The 15,928-nt window shown below is 47.6% G+C and overlaps 1 protein-coding gene across 1 annotated transcript in view; it reads left to right on the top strand.

Moving 5' to 3' along the window:
* The first annotated feature begins 3,745 nt into the window (after positions 1-3,745).
* Positions 3,746-15,928, top strand: part of Xxylt1 (xyloside xylosyltransferase 1) — a 167,260-nt gene continuing 155,077 nt past the window's right edge. Inside the window, exons 1-2 of the mRNA XM_012947879.2 lie at positions 3,746-3,757; positions 5,546-6,214. Of these exons, the coding sequence (XP_012803333.2) occupies positions 3,746-3,757; positions 5,546-6,214 (681 nt within the window). The remainder of the gene's footprint in view (positions 3,758-5,545; positions 6,215-15,928) is intronic.

Genomic DNA, 15,928 nt, shown 5'->3' with positions numbered 1-15,928 from the left:
GTGTATCATGTGCTTTTTCTTTAGAAGTTAAATGAAAGCAGAGGCAGAAGCTTATGTGAGTACTTTGCTCTTTTAAACCACATTGTATTTTCTGAGCAGTCCTCTGCAGAAGAGAATGCACAGTAAATGTTTTAAGATAAAGCCAACAGCCTATTTTTTTTTTCCTATTTCAAACATAGCACATCTTGACTGCAGAGAAATATTTAAGTGAGGAGGGCCAGGTATGATGGTGCATGGAGTGTCATGGAGGCAGAGAGAGGAGAGTTCAAGGCCAGCTTGGGTTTGTAGTGATAACCTGTCTCAAAACACCAGGGCAAGTGAAGGGGTGGGAATCGTAATTCTGTACCTGTGCTCCCCTAGAGCTGTTAAGAGTTCAGTTCTTCAGGGCAGAGTAAAGGCCACCACCCCAGGACACTCTTGTGGATGAGACTGGTGGAGGAACTGCTGCTTCGTTGGTACAGAAGCCCTTATAGACCTTTGGCTGTACCTAGACCTTTGGGAATACCCTTGTGCAGTGACAGCAGGATATACTGCTTCCTTACTGGTGTCTTTTAATACTTTATGAAAATTTTTAACATACAGGAATAGAGGGAGGAACTTCAGTAGCCATAGGCTTGTAGCTAACATACTTGCATCTCACCTATCAAACATCTTCCTTTCCTGTATTTTTTGGGAACCAAATTGCAAACATTTCAGCAGCAAATAGTACAGTGTGAATCTCTAAAAGGATTAAGTAAGGACATACTATCTCAAATGATAAAACCAGTTATAATACAGATTTTTCCAGTTTGTCACAAAGCTTCCAAAACTATTTGAATCAGAATTCACGTGAGTTCCATACACAGTAGTTGGCTTATACACCTCTTGAATGTCTCATTCTATAGTCTATAAGGTTTCTCTCCATTTTTTAAAACTTTTTGTTTTTTTTTGAGTCAGGGTCTCACTTTCGCCCAGGCTGACCTGGAATTCACTATAGTCTCAGGGTGGCCTCAAACTCATAGCAATTCTCCTACCTCTGCCTCCTGAGCCCTGGGATTAATGGTGTGTGCCACCACGCCTGGTTCTCCATTTGTTTTTTAAATTTCCACTTGCAGTTTGTGAAATACATCACTGTTTTTGCATATGTGTGCAGTGTGTTAATGCACAAGCATCTCTCTCTCTCTCTCTCTCTCTCTCTCTCTCTCTGTGTGTGTGTGTGTGTGTGTGTGTGTGTGTGTGTGTGTGTGTGTGTGTGTGTGTAGTCCAGAGGACCCTCAGGAACACTGTCCATTTTTGAGTCAGGGTCTCATTAGTCTATGAATCTGGCTATTCAGCAAGCTCCAGGGACCTGCCTGTCTGCCTTCCCAGTGCTGGGATTAGAGGCATATGCTACCATGCCTGGCATTTATATGGGTGCTGGAGGTCACACTGAGGTCCTCATACTTTACTGATTGAACCAGCCCCAAAGATACGACTTTTAATGACCACATTACTATTTGTGCACTTCATTGATTATTTTTCTTTTTTTTTTTCTTCTCTCTTTTTTGCTATCAGACTCACTTAGGGCAATTTTAGTACATCTTTATTTTCTTAGAATGAATTTGTAGAAGTGAAAGTGTCAGATTGATGGGTGAGGTAATTTTTAAACGATCATTCCATGTATCAAACATTGTGTTAGATACTGGAGATAGTGTGGTTAAAAAGTATGGGGAAGATATTGAGTAAAGGAAAGGTGGAGGGAGGGCTCGTCAAAATCTAAGAGGATATAAAGAAGTCATATGGATACCTACTTTTTTGGGAAATGGAACACACAAGAGCCATAGATTGTTACTAGAAAATTTTCAGTACCAGGGATGGGATACCTTCCAGTGAGTTGTTGGCCAGGGAGGTCCCTGATACCCCCAAAACATTACAGGCCATTGTTGAGGCCCTTGGTTTCCCACCAGGAATAGATCTTAAGACCCTGATGACTACACATACTTGGGCTACAAGGTCACTGAGAAATCCTGCTGGAACTGAGCTGAAAACCTCTTCTATGAAGACCAGCTGATAGGAAGCTGGAAAAAGCCACACTGCATGCAGTTCAATGGGAGAGAAATAACCAGTGAAGATACACAACAGTGGACACTGCAAGGCTTATATTAGGCCAGCCAGGCCAAATGAGCCAATATGTGCAATAGTGTCATGTCTGTTATGGGGGAAACTAACTGCCCTCTAATTTGACTGGAGGCCTGCTCCATGGGAGGGAATACATCGCTGATACTGAAACCTACAACAGGGGTAGTCTTGAGCCCTAGGGGTGTAACATCTGCTGCTGTCTGGCTAAATGTATATACTATGCTCATCAAACTGCCCAGTAAGCACTTCTTTTAATGTTCACACTCATCTATTAATACTACTCTCACTTTTGGTTAGAGAACCTTCTCAGATGGCAGTGACCTTGGGATGACTTAGAAGGCACCATGATGCTAAGAAGAAGTATCCGAGGAGTGCTCAGCACTGAAACATCTCTATCACACCTACCAAGGCTCAGCGTCCATTGTGGAAGAGGTGGCAGAAAGAATGTAGGAGCCAAAGAAAGGGTAGGACTCCTTACAACGTGCTTGTCCAGACACAAAATGGCCTGGATATCCATGACCTCACAGTGCCTGACACTACCTACACAAGACCATCATAATAGGAGGAAAAAGATGATGACATCAAAATAAAAGAGAGACTGATTGAGAGGGGGAGGGGATATAATAGAGAATGGAGTTTCAAAGGGGAAAGGGGGGGAGGAGGGAATTACAATGGCTATTGTTTACAATCATGGAAGTTGTCAATAAAGATAAATGTCATGAGCCACCACATCCAGCTAAAATGAATACGTATGTATGTATAAGTGTATGTGTATATATATACACACACACACACATATACATGCATGTACATATATATATAGTCAACAAGGGCTGGAAGAGATGCCTCAGTGGTTAAGGCGCTTGGTTGCAGAGCCAAACGACCTCAGTTTGATTTTCCAGTATCCACTGGAGCCAGATGCACAAAGTGGTGCATGTATCTGGAGACCATTTACAGTGGCTGGAGGCCTTCGTGTACCCATTCTCTCTGTCTCTCTTCTATCTTTGCTTGAAAACAAAACAAAACAAAACCTTGACAATACTGGGTAGTACATGGGTAGGCCTCATGGAATCCTTGAAGATTGTCCTTGCCCACCCTAGATGGGAAGGTGTTTAGAGACCATTCCTGTAATCACATAAGCCAAGGTCTGCAGCAGATGTGGAAATTATACAACAGGAAAAACAAACTGCCTAATCTCATCAGAAATTGGAGATTTTGGCCAAGGTTAAACTATATTTCACAATTATTGTGCATAGCAGGTTCTTTGTCTACCAAGGCATATTATGACTCACCCGAGATAACTTATTTTAAGCTAAGAAAGGAGCCCGCATCACCATCTGATAGTATTTTTAAAAATAATGTAGTTTATTTGAGAGGGGGAGGGAGAGAGAGAATGGGCGCACCAGGGCCTCTAGCCACTGCAAACAAACTCCAGATGCATATGCCACCTTGTTCATTTGGCTTATGTGGGTACTGGGGAATCAAACCTGGGTCCTTAGGCTTCATAGGCTAGTGCTAAATTAACTGCTAAGATGTATCTCTCCAGGCCATTATGCATTTTTTACTTGTGTATTTCCTCTGCCTAGAATGAATGCCATCATAAGAGTGGGGGTTTTTGCTTTTCTACTGCTGCATCTTGAGTGCAACTATGCTTGTATTAGTAGGTACTCAGTATCTGATGAATAACTAATAACCTATTGTAGTTTCTGCCCAGAAATGCACTTCAGGAAGCCATAACGTGATTTTCCTTTATGGGCAAAGAACTTGGAATGATAAGCTACCTCTTCCAAAATTTATCTTCTTTATTTTCCTGAATTCCTAGGTAAAATTTAAGTAGTTCTGTTATTTCTTATGCCTGAGTTCAAGGAGTGGTGACCTTAAAGATACCTGAAAATACAATAAATTTTTTTTTGGGGGGGGTGTGGAACTCTAGCATAAATGGCAGAGAGAAAAACCACTTTACTGATAGTATAGGTGGGGCACAAAAAGGCATGAATGCACAGTTACTATGCTACTCAATTATTAAAGATTTAAGGTTTAGTATTTATAAACATCCCAGGAAAGGTTATGGTAAGTAAACTTTTTAATACTTGTTGGATATTTAGGCCTTTTACTTTGAAAAATTTAGTGTCCCTGGGATAGTGTTTATTCCAGAGTGTTTAGGCACTGTTCTGCTTTTTAATCTATTGACACATAAATACTATGACTAGCCCTGTTTTGTATCTGGCAAAATTGTGGTTCTGAGTGGCGAAGTAACTTGCCTGATGTCTAAGAGCTTGTAGTGATAGTAGTAGTGAACTGGAGTTCGATTCTGGATTGTCCACTCCAGATTTTCAGTCAGTACCAGATGCTGGAGGTTGTGGTGGAAACACACAATTAGGAGCTTCCCTTACTGCTTTTGTGTTCATCTTGGTTATCAGCTTGGGTTTTGGAAGCTGTGAGACTGGAGTTGAGATCCTGGCTGCATTAGTTACGGGGCAGCTAGATTTGGATACTTTCCAAATCTCAGTGTCCTCTGTTGTCAATAACTCCATCTCATGGAGTTCTGGGACTAGATGACTACCCTACCTTGCTCGGTCTGTCGGTCTGTCGTCTGGGGTTCCTTCTCCTTAGTGAACTTGTGATAGGAGTTGTCTTGGGAAAGGTGGGCTCTACCTATACGTGGAGACACAACGGCCTGTCCTCATAGACTGATGAGAGATACGTGTATATGTCAATGCATTCCACCTTCACGTCTTTCAAGCGTGCATGCTACCTGTCCATATTTACTCCGTAACTCTTGGCATATCGTCCGTTCTTAGAAATTTTAATGCATTTTTCTATCTGGGTGGCAATGTCTACCTAGGGTCAAAACTGGCACTGTGATCTTGGGTAAATTACCTCGGTGTATCCCAGTTAAGAACTTTTCAAAACTCCCCGCAGCATATTTGGTATATTGAATAACAAAAGTCTTAAAAAAAAAAAAAAAAAAACTACACCACCATCGAATTGATACTACTTAGGGCCTTTCTGGAAGGCCACGATGTGGGATCTCCTTGCTGGCCATAAATTTAGATTATTTCTGAGTTGTCCCAGAGGCGGGAAGTGGGATGGGGAGAGGATTTCCACTTGGAGTGCCCTCACTACAGTTTAAAACGGGAAGGAGTTTTCGAATTTAAGTTCCTTAGCCCCAGCTAATCTCCTAAGAGACAGAGCGCGGGGGAAACAATGGAGCCTCCACAAAATTAGAGGACAATATAGAGATACTTTTTCTCTTTTTGGGTCTAGCATAACTTTATGTTAACCTGAGGTCCTGCGTTGATGCCTTAATTATTTCAAAGATCAGCTTTTGTTTTGAGTCGGTAAGAGCGCTGGATCCGCACTCTTCAGCCCTGGGCTTCAATTCCAGCCGGCGACCAGCAGCTTGGATGCTTGCGGGATCAAGCGCTTCGAACCCCTTGGACCCTAGGACCCAGAGGCTCCCGGGCAGCGCTGGCCAATCCGCGCCCGCGATTGGCTGAGAGCGGCGCGGCCCCGCCCCCGCCATGGCGGAGGGCGGAGGACGCGAGGCTGCGGCGCGGAGCGCGGTTCCGGGCCGAGGCTCCTTGGCTGCGGGGTGTGCGCGCCGCGTCCCGGCCGGCACCGAGTCGGGGGTCCCCCATGCGCTCATGCCATGGCGCGCCTGGGCGCCGTGCGCTCCCACTACTGCGCGCTGCTGCTGGCCGCGGCGCTGGCGGTCTGCGCCTTCTACTACCTGGGCTCGGGCCGGGAGACCTTCTCCAGCGCCACCAAAAGGCTGAAGGAGGCCCGCGCCGGGCTCCCCGCCGTGCCCTCGCCGCCTGCGCCCGAGCTGACCCGGGGCTCTGTGGCACCGGCCCTGGTCGCCAAGGCCAAGAGCCTGGAGGGTGGCGGCGTCGGGCAGGTAGACTACCACCTGCTGATGATGTTCACCAAGGCCGAGCACAACGCGGGGCTGCAGGCCAAGGCCCGCGTCGCGCTGAGCTCGCTGCTGCGCCTCGCCAAGTTCGAGGCGCACGAGGTCCTTAACCTGCACTTCGTGAGCGAGGAGGCCAGCCGAGACGTGGCCAAGGCCCTGCTGCGGGAGCTCCTGCCGCCCGCCGCCGGCTTCAAGTGCAAGGTGAGCGGTGGCGCAGCTGTGGGCTCCTGCTGGTCCTCCACCCCCTTGTCTGTTCTCAGTGCCATCGAGGCGTGCTCTGGTCAGTTGCTGACCACCTGGGGAGAAGGACCCTCCTACACTGTCTATTTACAATGCCTGTAGACTAAACCCTCCGCCCGGGGCTGAATGTGCGTTCCCAGCTTGTGCTTGGAGAGCTGGTCTGGGGGTGTGTCCCGGTGCCATACCATACTGGCTCATCTTGAGCTGAAGTGGATCTAACGCGTTGTCTAGTCTTGTGGCTTCCCTCTAACCCATTCAGCGCTGTCCCCTGGAGAATCAGACTGAAGAGTTCTTTGACTTCTGAGGGTGGACCGTTCGTAGGCATCAGTAGTCATCCCATGCCAGTCTGCCGGTCTTGGGAGAGGCAGGCTTCTGAAAGTGTTCAGGTTGCACTGACATTTCTCAAAAGCGTGTAAAGTAGTTCAGATTTGCCCCCCACTGAACCATCTTATGTCCTTGCTATGCCCCCTTCCCTCCTGTCCTCGAGGACCCCAAACTAGTCAGCTGGGGTCCTCCTTGTGTGGAAGAGAAAGCTGTGAGGAATAGCTTGCACTTGGGGAGTTGGATGTCCTGTCCCAGGCGGCCTCCCCGGAAGCGCCCTCTGTCCTCTCTACTACCTGCTCTTGCTTGTCTAGGATCAGGTCTGACCTACTGTGCTTGCTGCCTTCATCAACTTGTTTGCCTTGTTTTGACTTCATGACTGTCCTGTGTACATATCACCTGATTTATGGATAGGCGATGTTGGAAACCTTAAAGGAACCTAATGCTGGCTGGAAGGACACTGAGGCAAGAAGCAGTGTTTCCTGTGTTTGTGTCCAGATGAGTGACTACTTGGAGATGCTGCTAGGGTCATGCAGGGTTCAGGGTCAGCCGCAGTTCTTGTTTACAGTCAAGACCAAATTGGTGGAGCTGTGTTATAAGCCTACACTACCTCTTTGGCTTCGTTTCCCCTCCCTGTGTATTCACCTTACGCCTTTTTTTTTTTTTTTTTTTTTAAATTATGTGTCTGGGTGCCATGGTCTCATGTGGAGGTCAGAGGACAACCTCCGGGTATTGGTTTTCTCCTTCCACCTTGTTTTTGAGACACTGTCTCCCTTGTTTGTAGTTGAGAAGGCCAGACTGCTAGCCCTCAAGCTTCAAGATTCTGCTGAATCCACCTCCCCTTGCTCTAGGAGCATTGGGCTTGCGAACATAGAATACCACTTTACATTGGTGCTGGGAATCTCACCTCCAGGGGGCAGGTTTGCCGGGCAAGAGCCTTTACACTAAGCAATCTCCATAGGCCCTTCCCCCTCCCCTGTTTTTAGATATAGCCTTGCTGTATAGTTTGGGCTGGCCTCAAAAAACTTACCTCTGTCTCCTGAGTGCAGAGGTTATAGGTCTGCATTACCAGGGCTGGCCACCTTATGTCTTACCATTGATTTTATTTATTTATGTATTTATTTGAGATGATGTCTCATTCTCTAGCCTAGGCTAGGCCTGGCACTCACTTTGTAACCCAGGTTGGCCTCAAACTCTCAACAATCTTTCTGCCCTCAGTCTCCCGAGCACAAGGATTTCAGACATTCACCACCACATCTGGTTTCCTAACCATATTGAATGTAGCTGTACTCAAGTTAACTTCTCTGCCCAGAATGTCCTCCTTCCCTCATGGGCTCGCAACCACTCCTCTCTCAGCTTTCACCTCCTAGGAGAATGTTCCTATATCCTGGAAACAGGACATGCCCACCTTCTATAACTTCCCATTCCTGCTTCTCCCCATGATACTGAAAATCTGTCCCCTGCACAGGACAAACAAGCCATCAGGACAACCATCATGGTTAGAAAGGGTACACGGGCCAGGATTTCGAGGCCCAGGAGCTTGTGGCTAGAGAAGCCCTGGGTTCTTACTGTGAGACCAGGGGTGTGGTTCTGGACCCCAACCTGCTTCCTTTAACTGGAGCCTATGGAGTTAAAGTCATCTGTCCCTTGTTGATTCTTGGGCTGTGCTTCAGGAAAGAAATCCGAGGGCCCCTGGTCACAAGGCCAGTCTAGGCAGACCTTGCTTTGACCTAGGCACCTTGAAGAACAGCATGGTCATCTCCACCTGTCGAGACAGCAGTCTGGCCTGTCTCCCACGATTGCCAGATCCGACCCCTGCTCCACCACCAGGTGTGGTACCACTCCTGGAGCTCACTGTTTCTCCATTCCAAGTCTTGCCCCTCTTCAGGTATCACTTTTTGGAAGCATGCAAGTAGTCAGGGATGGAAGGTATGCCTTCCTCCTCTTTCCTTTGGTACCTTTCTGGTGCCGTGGGTGTGTCTTGTGATCACGTGCTATCTCCTGTCCCTGTGTGTGATGCTTGGCACCAGAAATAATGGTGTTGAGGCTAGCTTCAGGACTGAGTTCTTTTCTTGGACTGTTTTCTGCTCTGACCCCCGTTCCCTTGTGGGACCCAGTTCTAACAGCCACAGCCCTCAAGGCCTGGAGGCAGCTGCAAGTGACCTGAAAGAGCTGCTCCTGCCCCTGTTGAAGCCTGTGGAATGATGGTTGGTTGGGGGTTCTAGCCAGATGGCAGCAGACAAATGAGGTTTATCAGTCCTGGAATTTGAGTTCATGTTTTGGGAGTCTGTCCCTAATAAAATGTCTTCTTTTTTCCTTTAAATGAAATGTTTTCTTTTCTAAAATGCCTACTACACTTAACTTTGTGATTGACTTCTTCCTCAGGTTTGAAGTGCTTCTTCCTAAACCACAAACTCATGCCTGGTATATCCTCCCGAACTGTCCTTAGCTGGTCTTGGCTCAAGTGCTAGGCAAGTACTCTACCACTGAGCCACACCTCCAGTTCTGATAGTAAGCAGTTTCTTAAGGATGTTGACCCTGACAACTTTTGTTTTTTGGTATTTTTATTTATTTTTTTATTAGAGAGAGAATGAGAGGGATGCTACGGCCTCCAGCCACTGCAAACAAACTTTTGACTTATATGCATGACCACTTTGTGCATCTGGCTTACTGTGGGTTCTGGGGAATCGAACCTGGGTCCTTAGGCCTTGCAGGCAAGTGCCTTAACCGCTAAGCCATCTTTTCAGCCTGACCCTAACTTTTTTTGGGGGGGTGGTTTTGAGGTAGGGTCTCATTCTGGCCCAGGCTGACCTGGGGTTCACTACGTAGTCTCAGGGTGGCCTCGAACTCATGGCTATCCTCCTACCTCTGCCTCCCAAGTGCTGGGATTAAAGGCGTGCGCCACCACGCCTGGCTTCTGACCCTGACATTTTTTAAATGCTACGTCCCGAGCACCTAACACCATGTCTTATGTATGTGGATGCCTTTTATGCAGGAAATTAGTTTTTTATTGACTATGAAGAAAGGAGCTAGAAATTTTCATCAGGTTGCATGAGAACTGAGGAGAATGTTCCAGAATGTATAGCACAGTTGAGAAAACTTGCCAGGGCCACCTGGGGAGTGACTAACACAGTTGGATGAGACCAGCACCAGAGTCGGTGCTGCATTTCCCCTTTAAGGAGCACCAGAGGACAGCTTACTCACAGGAAGAATCGGCTTGATGTGTACTGGAAAGGAGGCGGCAGTTCCTTGTCTCCACAACTATCTGGAGACACCTGGGGCCTTAGTGGAGAAGGGACTCGGGGACTCCACATGTCTGCAAGATGTAGAGTGGGGCTGCAGTGACCTGGCATAAGACCTGTGCCCATGACCAAGCATCCCTCCTGAGTCCATCTTCAATTGACAAGGAACTTTTACCCGAAATGTTTGTAGGAATAGATCAGAGAATATCATTAGTGGCAGGTTATGTTTGGGTTAATTAAATATAGATCAAAAACCCACTTAACTAGAAGTCTTATTTTGACTGTAATTGAAAGTTTTTCAAAATCTATTAACTTATTCCCTCCTGGCACAGAAGTGCTTGTTAATAAGCATCTGCTGTATTTCAGGTACCAGTGTAGGAGCTGTTTGGAGTGTATAGTCCACCCTCTGACTATTTAGAATCACATGGAGCGGTTATTAAAAATACAGTCATGGGAGCTGGGGAGATGGCTCAGTGGTCAAGGCAGTTGCCTGCAAATCCTAAGGACCCAGGTTCAATTCCCCAGTACCCACATAAAGCCAGATGCACTAGGTAGCACATGTGTCTGGAGTTCACCTCCAGTGGCTGGAGGCTCTATCATACCCATTCTTTCTATTTATTTGAGAAGAGGTGGGGGGAAGGGAGAGGAAGAGGAAGAAGAAGAAGATATTTACAAAACATACAGAATCTTAGGGCCTGGGAAGATGGCTCAACAGGTCAGAGGACTTGCACTGCAAACATGAGGACCTGAGTTCAATCCCCAGCATCCACCAAAAAAAGTCCAGGCTGTGCATGCCTGAAACCCCAACACTGCAGTGGGTAAAGACAGGACGATCACTGGAGCTCACTGGTCAGTCAGCCTAACTGAAAAACGGTTCAGGGAGAGACACTGTCTCAGAGAAATGAGCTGGAAGAGCGATGGAGGAGGCCTCACAACATTGTCCTGTGGCCTCAGCTTGTGTATGCACAGGGTCTACACACATGCATGCCCGCATACATACAAGAACACAGCACGTGGACTTCACCTTCCCCCCTACAGTCTTGGAGCTGGGAAGATAGCTCAGTCAGTAAAGTGCTTGCTGTGCAAACGTGAGGATCTAAGTTTGATTCCCAGAACCCAGGTGAAAATGGCAGGTGTGGTGGTGTGTGTTTGTAATCCCAGCGTTGGAAAGACAGACGGGCAAATGCCGGCCATCTAGCTTAACTGGTGACCTTGAGAGAGACCTTGTTTCAAAATGAAGAAAGAAAGGAGGGAGGGAGGGAGAAAAGGGAAAGAAGAAAGAAAGAAAAAAAGAAAAGGTGGATGGCATTCATGAGGAATGACACCTGAGGTTGTCTTCTATTTTCTACGTGCACACATCTGTACATACATGTGCATATGCACCCATACACACACAAACATGCACAAAGACACGCACACACACATACACGTATACACACACATGAAAAAGGGATGCAAACTAGTCCTGGGTCTTGTCCTAATCTGTGGGCCAGACTCTCCTGGTGAGTCCCAGGAAAATGCGTCCGGGTGGGTGGGGTATCAGGCATGGAAGGGCCTGGTGCTGTCCTGCTGACCTCGCTGCGCCTTCCCTGGGGAAAGCAGTGCCTGTCACACTGCAGGCATTCTCTGTCAGTTGACTGACAGCCCTCTTTCATTTAGGCTTTCGGCTGACCCAGGGAAGGCTGTCCTTGTACTAAAATGCCGCTTGACCATGTTGCTTTCAATCAAGCCTTCAATGACGCCTGGCTCCCTGGTCATCCCAGGTCACCCAGCAGCCCTAATCCCAAGTGGCTGGCACCTTTCATGGACCCTTGGAAAGCCTGCCCCTCATCAGGGACTTGACTGTCTCGTTCTGTTGTAGAATTTAGGTCTAGACACCTCCCACCTTTTGAGGTAGGAGGTCACTACGTATCCCAGGTTGGCCTAGAACTCGCAGTCCTGCCTCAGCCTCCTGAGTGCTGGGGTTATAGGTGTGCAGCACCGTATGTGGTTAGGGTGGCTTCTGCAAGCCATCCTTGCTGATCCATTCACAGAATATACCATGCCAATCCGATGGGAAGCTGGTTTAAACAACCTTGGGCTTAATTTTTTCATGCAAACGAAGTCTAGAGGGAGGCATCCCTCATAAAGTTACCAACTTCCTTCCAACTCACTATTTCACCCTCCCTCAGGAGTGGCCCCTGTCTCCATGGTCCAGGGTGGCTGCAGAGCTTGGGCCTGCGCACCACGTGCCTGTGTGTGTCCAGTCCAGCGCCGCCATGGCTGGCTTTGCATCTACTCTCCTAACCTGGTCCTCTGCTGGCTTCTCAGAGAATGAGTGCGGCGAGCCCAGCACCCCCACCCCTCCCTGCGGGGCCCACTGCAAGACTCCCCTCCCCCCGGCCACTGTTGGCATCCTTGGTAATACCATGCTTGGTGATATTCTCCTGGCTGTCACCGTGTTACCAGCATTTGGGTTCCGAACCCCTTTGCTAAAGCAGCCCCCGTCCTTGCTGTCACTTCGAGTGACACCCTCATCTGTTTACCCATCCAGCTGTGGAGCACTTCCTTGGTGCCAGGCACTGTTCTAAGTCCGGTGAAGAGCAGGAACAGGACAGCGCCACCCTCGTGGAGCTGACACTGTGGAGTTTCGGGCACAGGTTAGGGTTCGGCAGACAAGGAGTGCTCAAGGTCTGCGGCGGGAAGCAAAGCCGGGTAAGGAGACGGGGAGCAGCGCGTGTCCAGGGTGGGTGGCTGCTGTGTGTAGGCGGCCGGAGAAGACCCACGGGGAGGAGGAAGTGGACCAGAGACCAGGGAAGGGAGCGGCCCGTCCTGGGGAGGGAGTTCTTCGGAGAAGACTTCCAGGTGGAGATTGAGGTGGGAGTGTGCCCTGCATCTTTGAGAAAGTAACTGACCGGTGGCCTTGTTTGCGGGTTCTCTCTCCCTCCTGGACTGTCCCCAGAGCCCTTACTTGCTTTCTTCATCTGCCATGTCTTCGGAACTCCATAAATGCCATCCAACCGTGACCTGACAACGAGACAGACTCTGGGGAGGGGACAGGTGGCTCTGGAAACCCACCAGCCTCCCTACCGGCATGGGCAGGAGGAGAGAAGGTCCAGGCCTGGGCACATGCAAGGCCACCCAGACTCACCCATGAGATAAGCTTTCCCTCTCGCCTTGTGGAGGAGTTGGTAGGCATGGGGCAGAAGTGTGTGTCGGGGGGTGTTGAGTGGGAAGCAAGGGGCCTTGTACAGGGGCTTCCACGTGGCAGCACAGAGCAACGGAACTGGGTGCCCTCTCCCATATGGCCATAGTGGTCTCAGCCCAGTTCCTGGCATACTCCAGGCTTCCAGTAGTGGGTCATTTGCCAAGTGGACTAAACCTGAGACATCCTAAAAGGGACCTCAGCCATCAGCTGTCCTGTCACAGCTCAGCCTGTCCTCAGCAGTGCTGAGGAGTCACTCGGAATGGCCGGGGCAGTGTGCCAGCGCAGTGAGGAATTCCTGGAGTTCATTTTGTCGCAAGAGCTAGTGAGTGGTGTGGGCTAGACATGCGGCTTAGCGGTAGAGCATTTATCTAGCATGGGCGACGTCCCAGAGTTGATGCATTATACCCCCGAATTCTGAGCGGCTTGAGAAAGCTCTGCTTGGGGCTTGAGAGAAGCCAGAGTGTGAAGACCCGGCTGCTGGCTCCTTCCTTGATGAAGCTAATGACAGAAGGGTGACACTGTGCCTGCAGCTGCTGCTCCGGCGCCTTGCAGCACAGTGAAAGCATTGGCTACTGGGAAACGTGCCCAGAGAAGTGTGTTCTGAAGCAAGAGGCTGAGATGAGGTTGGCATCTCATGGCCTTTCTAAATGCACCTATGTCCCCAAGTCTATTAATAGGGACACACCTTTTTGTTTGTTTGTTTGTTTTCGAGTAGGGTCTCACTGTAGCCCAGGCTAACCTGGAACTTACTCTGTAGCCCCAGGTTGCCCTTGAGCACACAGAGATCCTCCTACCTTTACTTCCTGAGTGCTAGGATTAAAGACGTGCCACCACGCCCACCAGGGACACGCTTACCTTTCAATACACTCAGAAAATAACCTGGAGTAGCTCATGGGCCCAGGTACACTTCTCATGGGCGACTTGATGGTCATGCATCTGGAGGGAATAACTTTATATAGTGCGTCATCCATTATGTGATGCTTAATCTTGATGGTAAAGTTAATGAATGGGGTTTACAGTCGCCATGGAAACACATACTTAGGTTTGTCTGCAGAGTGTTTCAAGAAAGGTTTAACTGAGCAGGGAAGACCCACCATGAACATGGGCAGCACCATCCTCCCACGTGCTGGGGTCCGGGGCAGAGTAGAGAGGAGGAAGAGAGTGGAGCATCAGCGCTCACCTGTGGTGGACTGCAGCCTCGGGCTGTGAGCCGAACAAGCCTTCCTTCCCGAAGTTCTTCTCAGGTGTTTTGCACAGAGCACGTACAGTGAATTCCTCAAGCCTGTGTGGGAATTCTAACGCAGTTTATAACAGGCAGGAGTGCCATATATGTGTGTGTGTGTGTGTGTGTGTGTGTGTGTGTTTGATTGTCATATTAAATGTGACTTGTAAACTCTGTATTTTTTTTCTTTTAGAAGGCTTATTTTTTATTTTATTTTGTGGTAGGGCTTCAAAGAGGCAGTTTATTTGAAGGGGACAGTGCATGACAAGGAAACTGGAACTGTTGTTTTGGAAGGAGGATAGGAGGATAAGGTTGAAGGGTGTACTCAGTTGTAAAACCAGGCATGGTGGCTCACACCTTTAATCCCAGCACTCAGGAGGCAGAGAATAGGAAGAGTGCTATGGGTTCAAGGCCACCCTGAGACTACATAGTGAATTTTAGGACAGCCTGGGCTAAAGCAAGACCCTACCTCAAAAAAACAAAACAAAATTTTTTTATAATCAAAGAATGAGATATAATACCCATACCATAAAATTTACACTTTAAAGTATGCAATTCGATAGTTTTAGTATATGTACAACCTTAAATAGCCATGACCACTAATTCCAAAACATTTATCATCTCTGCTTATTAGCAGTCACTTCCCACCTTTCTTTCTCCTTACCCAGCAGAGGGCACTAACCAGCTTTGTTTCTGTATATTTTCTAATTTGAAGACTTATTATAAGTGAACTCATTCAATATATTGTCTTTTCGGTTTGGCTTCTGTAACTTAGTGTAATGTTTTCAAGTTCTACCTTGTAGCAGTTAGTACTTCATTCAGTGTGAGTATATCTATATGATTTATATGTCTGTAGAAACATGTGTATGTTAATTTAGTCAATCCTGTAAAGTTAACCCTATAGTTTTCAAATAATGCTGTGACAAGTTTTGTTAATATATTCTTCTAATTATTTTCTTAGACTATATTTCTGCAAATGAAATTTTCCATTGCACCTTTTTTCCCCCCTCTCTAAAATGCTCACATAGTTACACAAAGGGCGGGATCTTGCATCTGAGGCCAGCCTGGGCTGCATACAAGGCCCTGTTTCAGAACATCTATTACTGTCTTGCACTTTGGTTCTTCTACCCTTGGAGCATGGTTTTGTAACACTGTCTTGGCCATATGGAAAATTCTAGTTCTTTGACTGTGTGGGTCTTCCAATATCAGAGACACCTTATTCTCAACACACCAGTCTGTAAGTGTTACAAAAGTTGTTAAGTTCACAATGGTGTACACAGATTTGTTAGAATTACAATTTATTTTTTTCTGAGGTAGGGCCTTACTGTAGCCCAGGCTGACTTGGAACTTACTCTGTAGTCTCAGCTTGGCCTTGAACTCACAGCAGTCCTCCTACCTCTGCCTGGGACTAAAGTGCTGGAATTAAAGGTGTGCACCACCACATCTAGTTCAAATTTTGCCCAAAAGCTTGAAGCTTTTTACAGGTAACATATGGTGTGTGGTTGTTTGCCTGAGAGGTATAATGTACTTCGTTTTGAGAAAACTCCAAAATAAAAATGATGCTTCATGAAAATAATTTCTTAAGCTAAAATTGAAAAAATTTTATTAAAAATTTACATAACCCCTCCCACCACTCTCCTTTGTTTCTCCTCCATCTCCCACCACTGAATCCCTTCTTCTACCCTATGGTTCCCTCTTCCATT

This window comes from Jaculus jaculus, chromosome 5, assembly GCF_020740685.1.
Source record: "Jaculus jaculus isolate mJacJac1 chromosome 5, mJacJac1.mat.Y.cur, whole genome shotgun sequence".
Lineage (NCBI taxonomy): Eukaryota > Metazoa > Chordata > Mammalia > Rodentia > Dipodidae > Jaculus > Jaculus jaculus.
The sequence above is the reverse complement of the archived record's forward strand: the minus strand, read 5'-3'. Positions and strand labels throughout refer to the sequence as shown.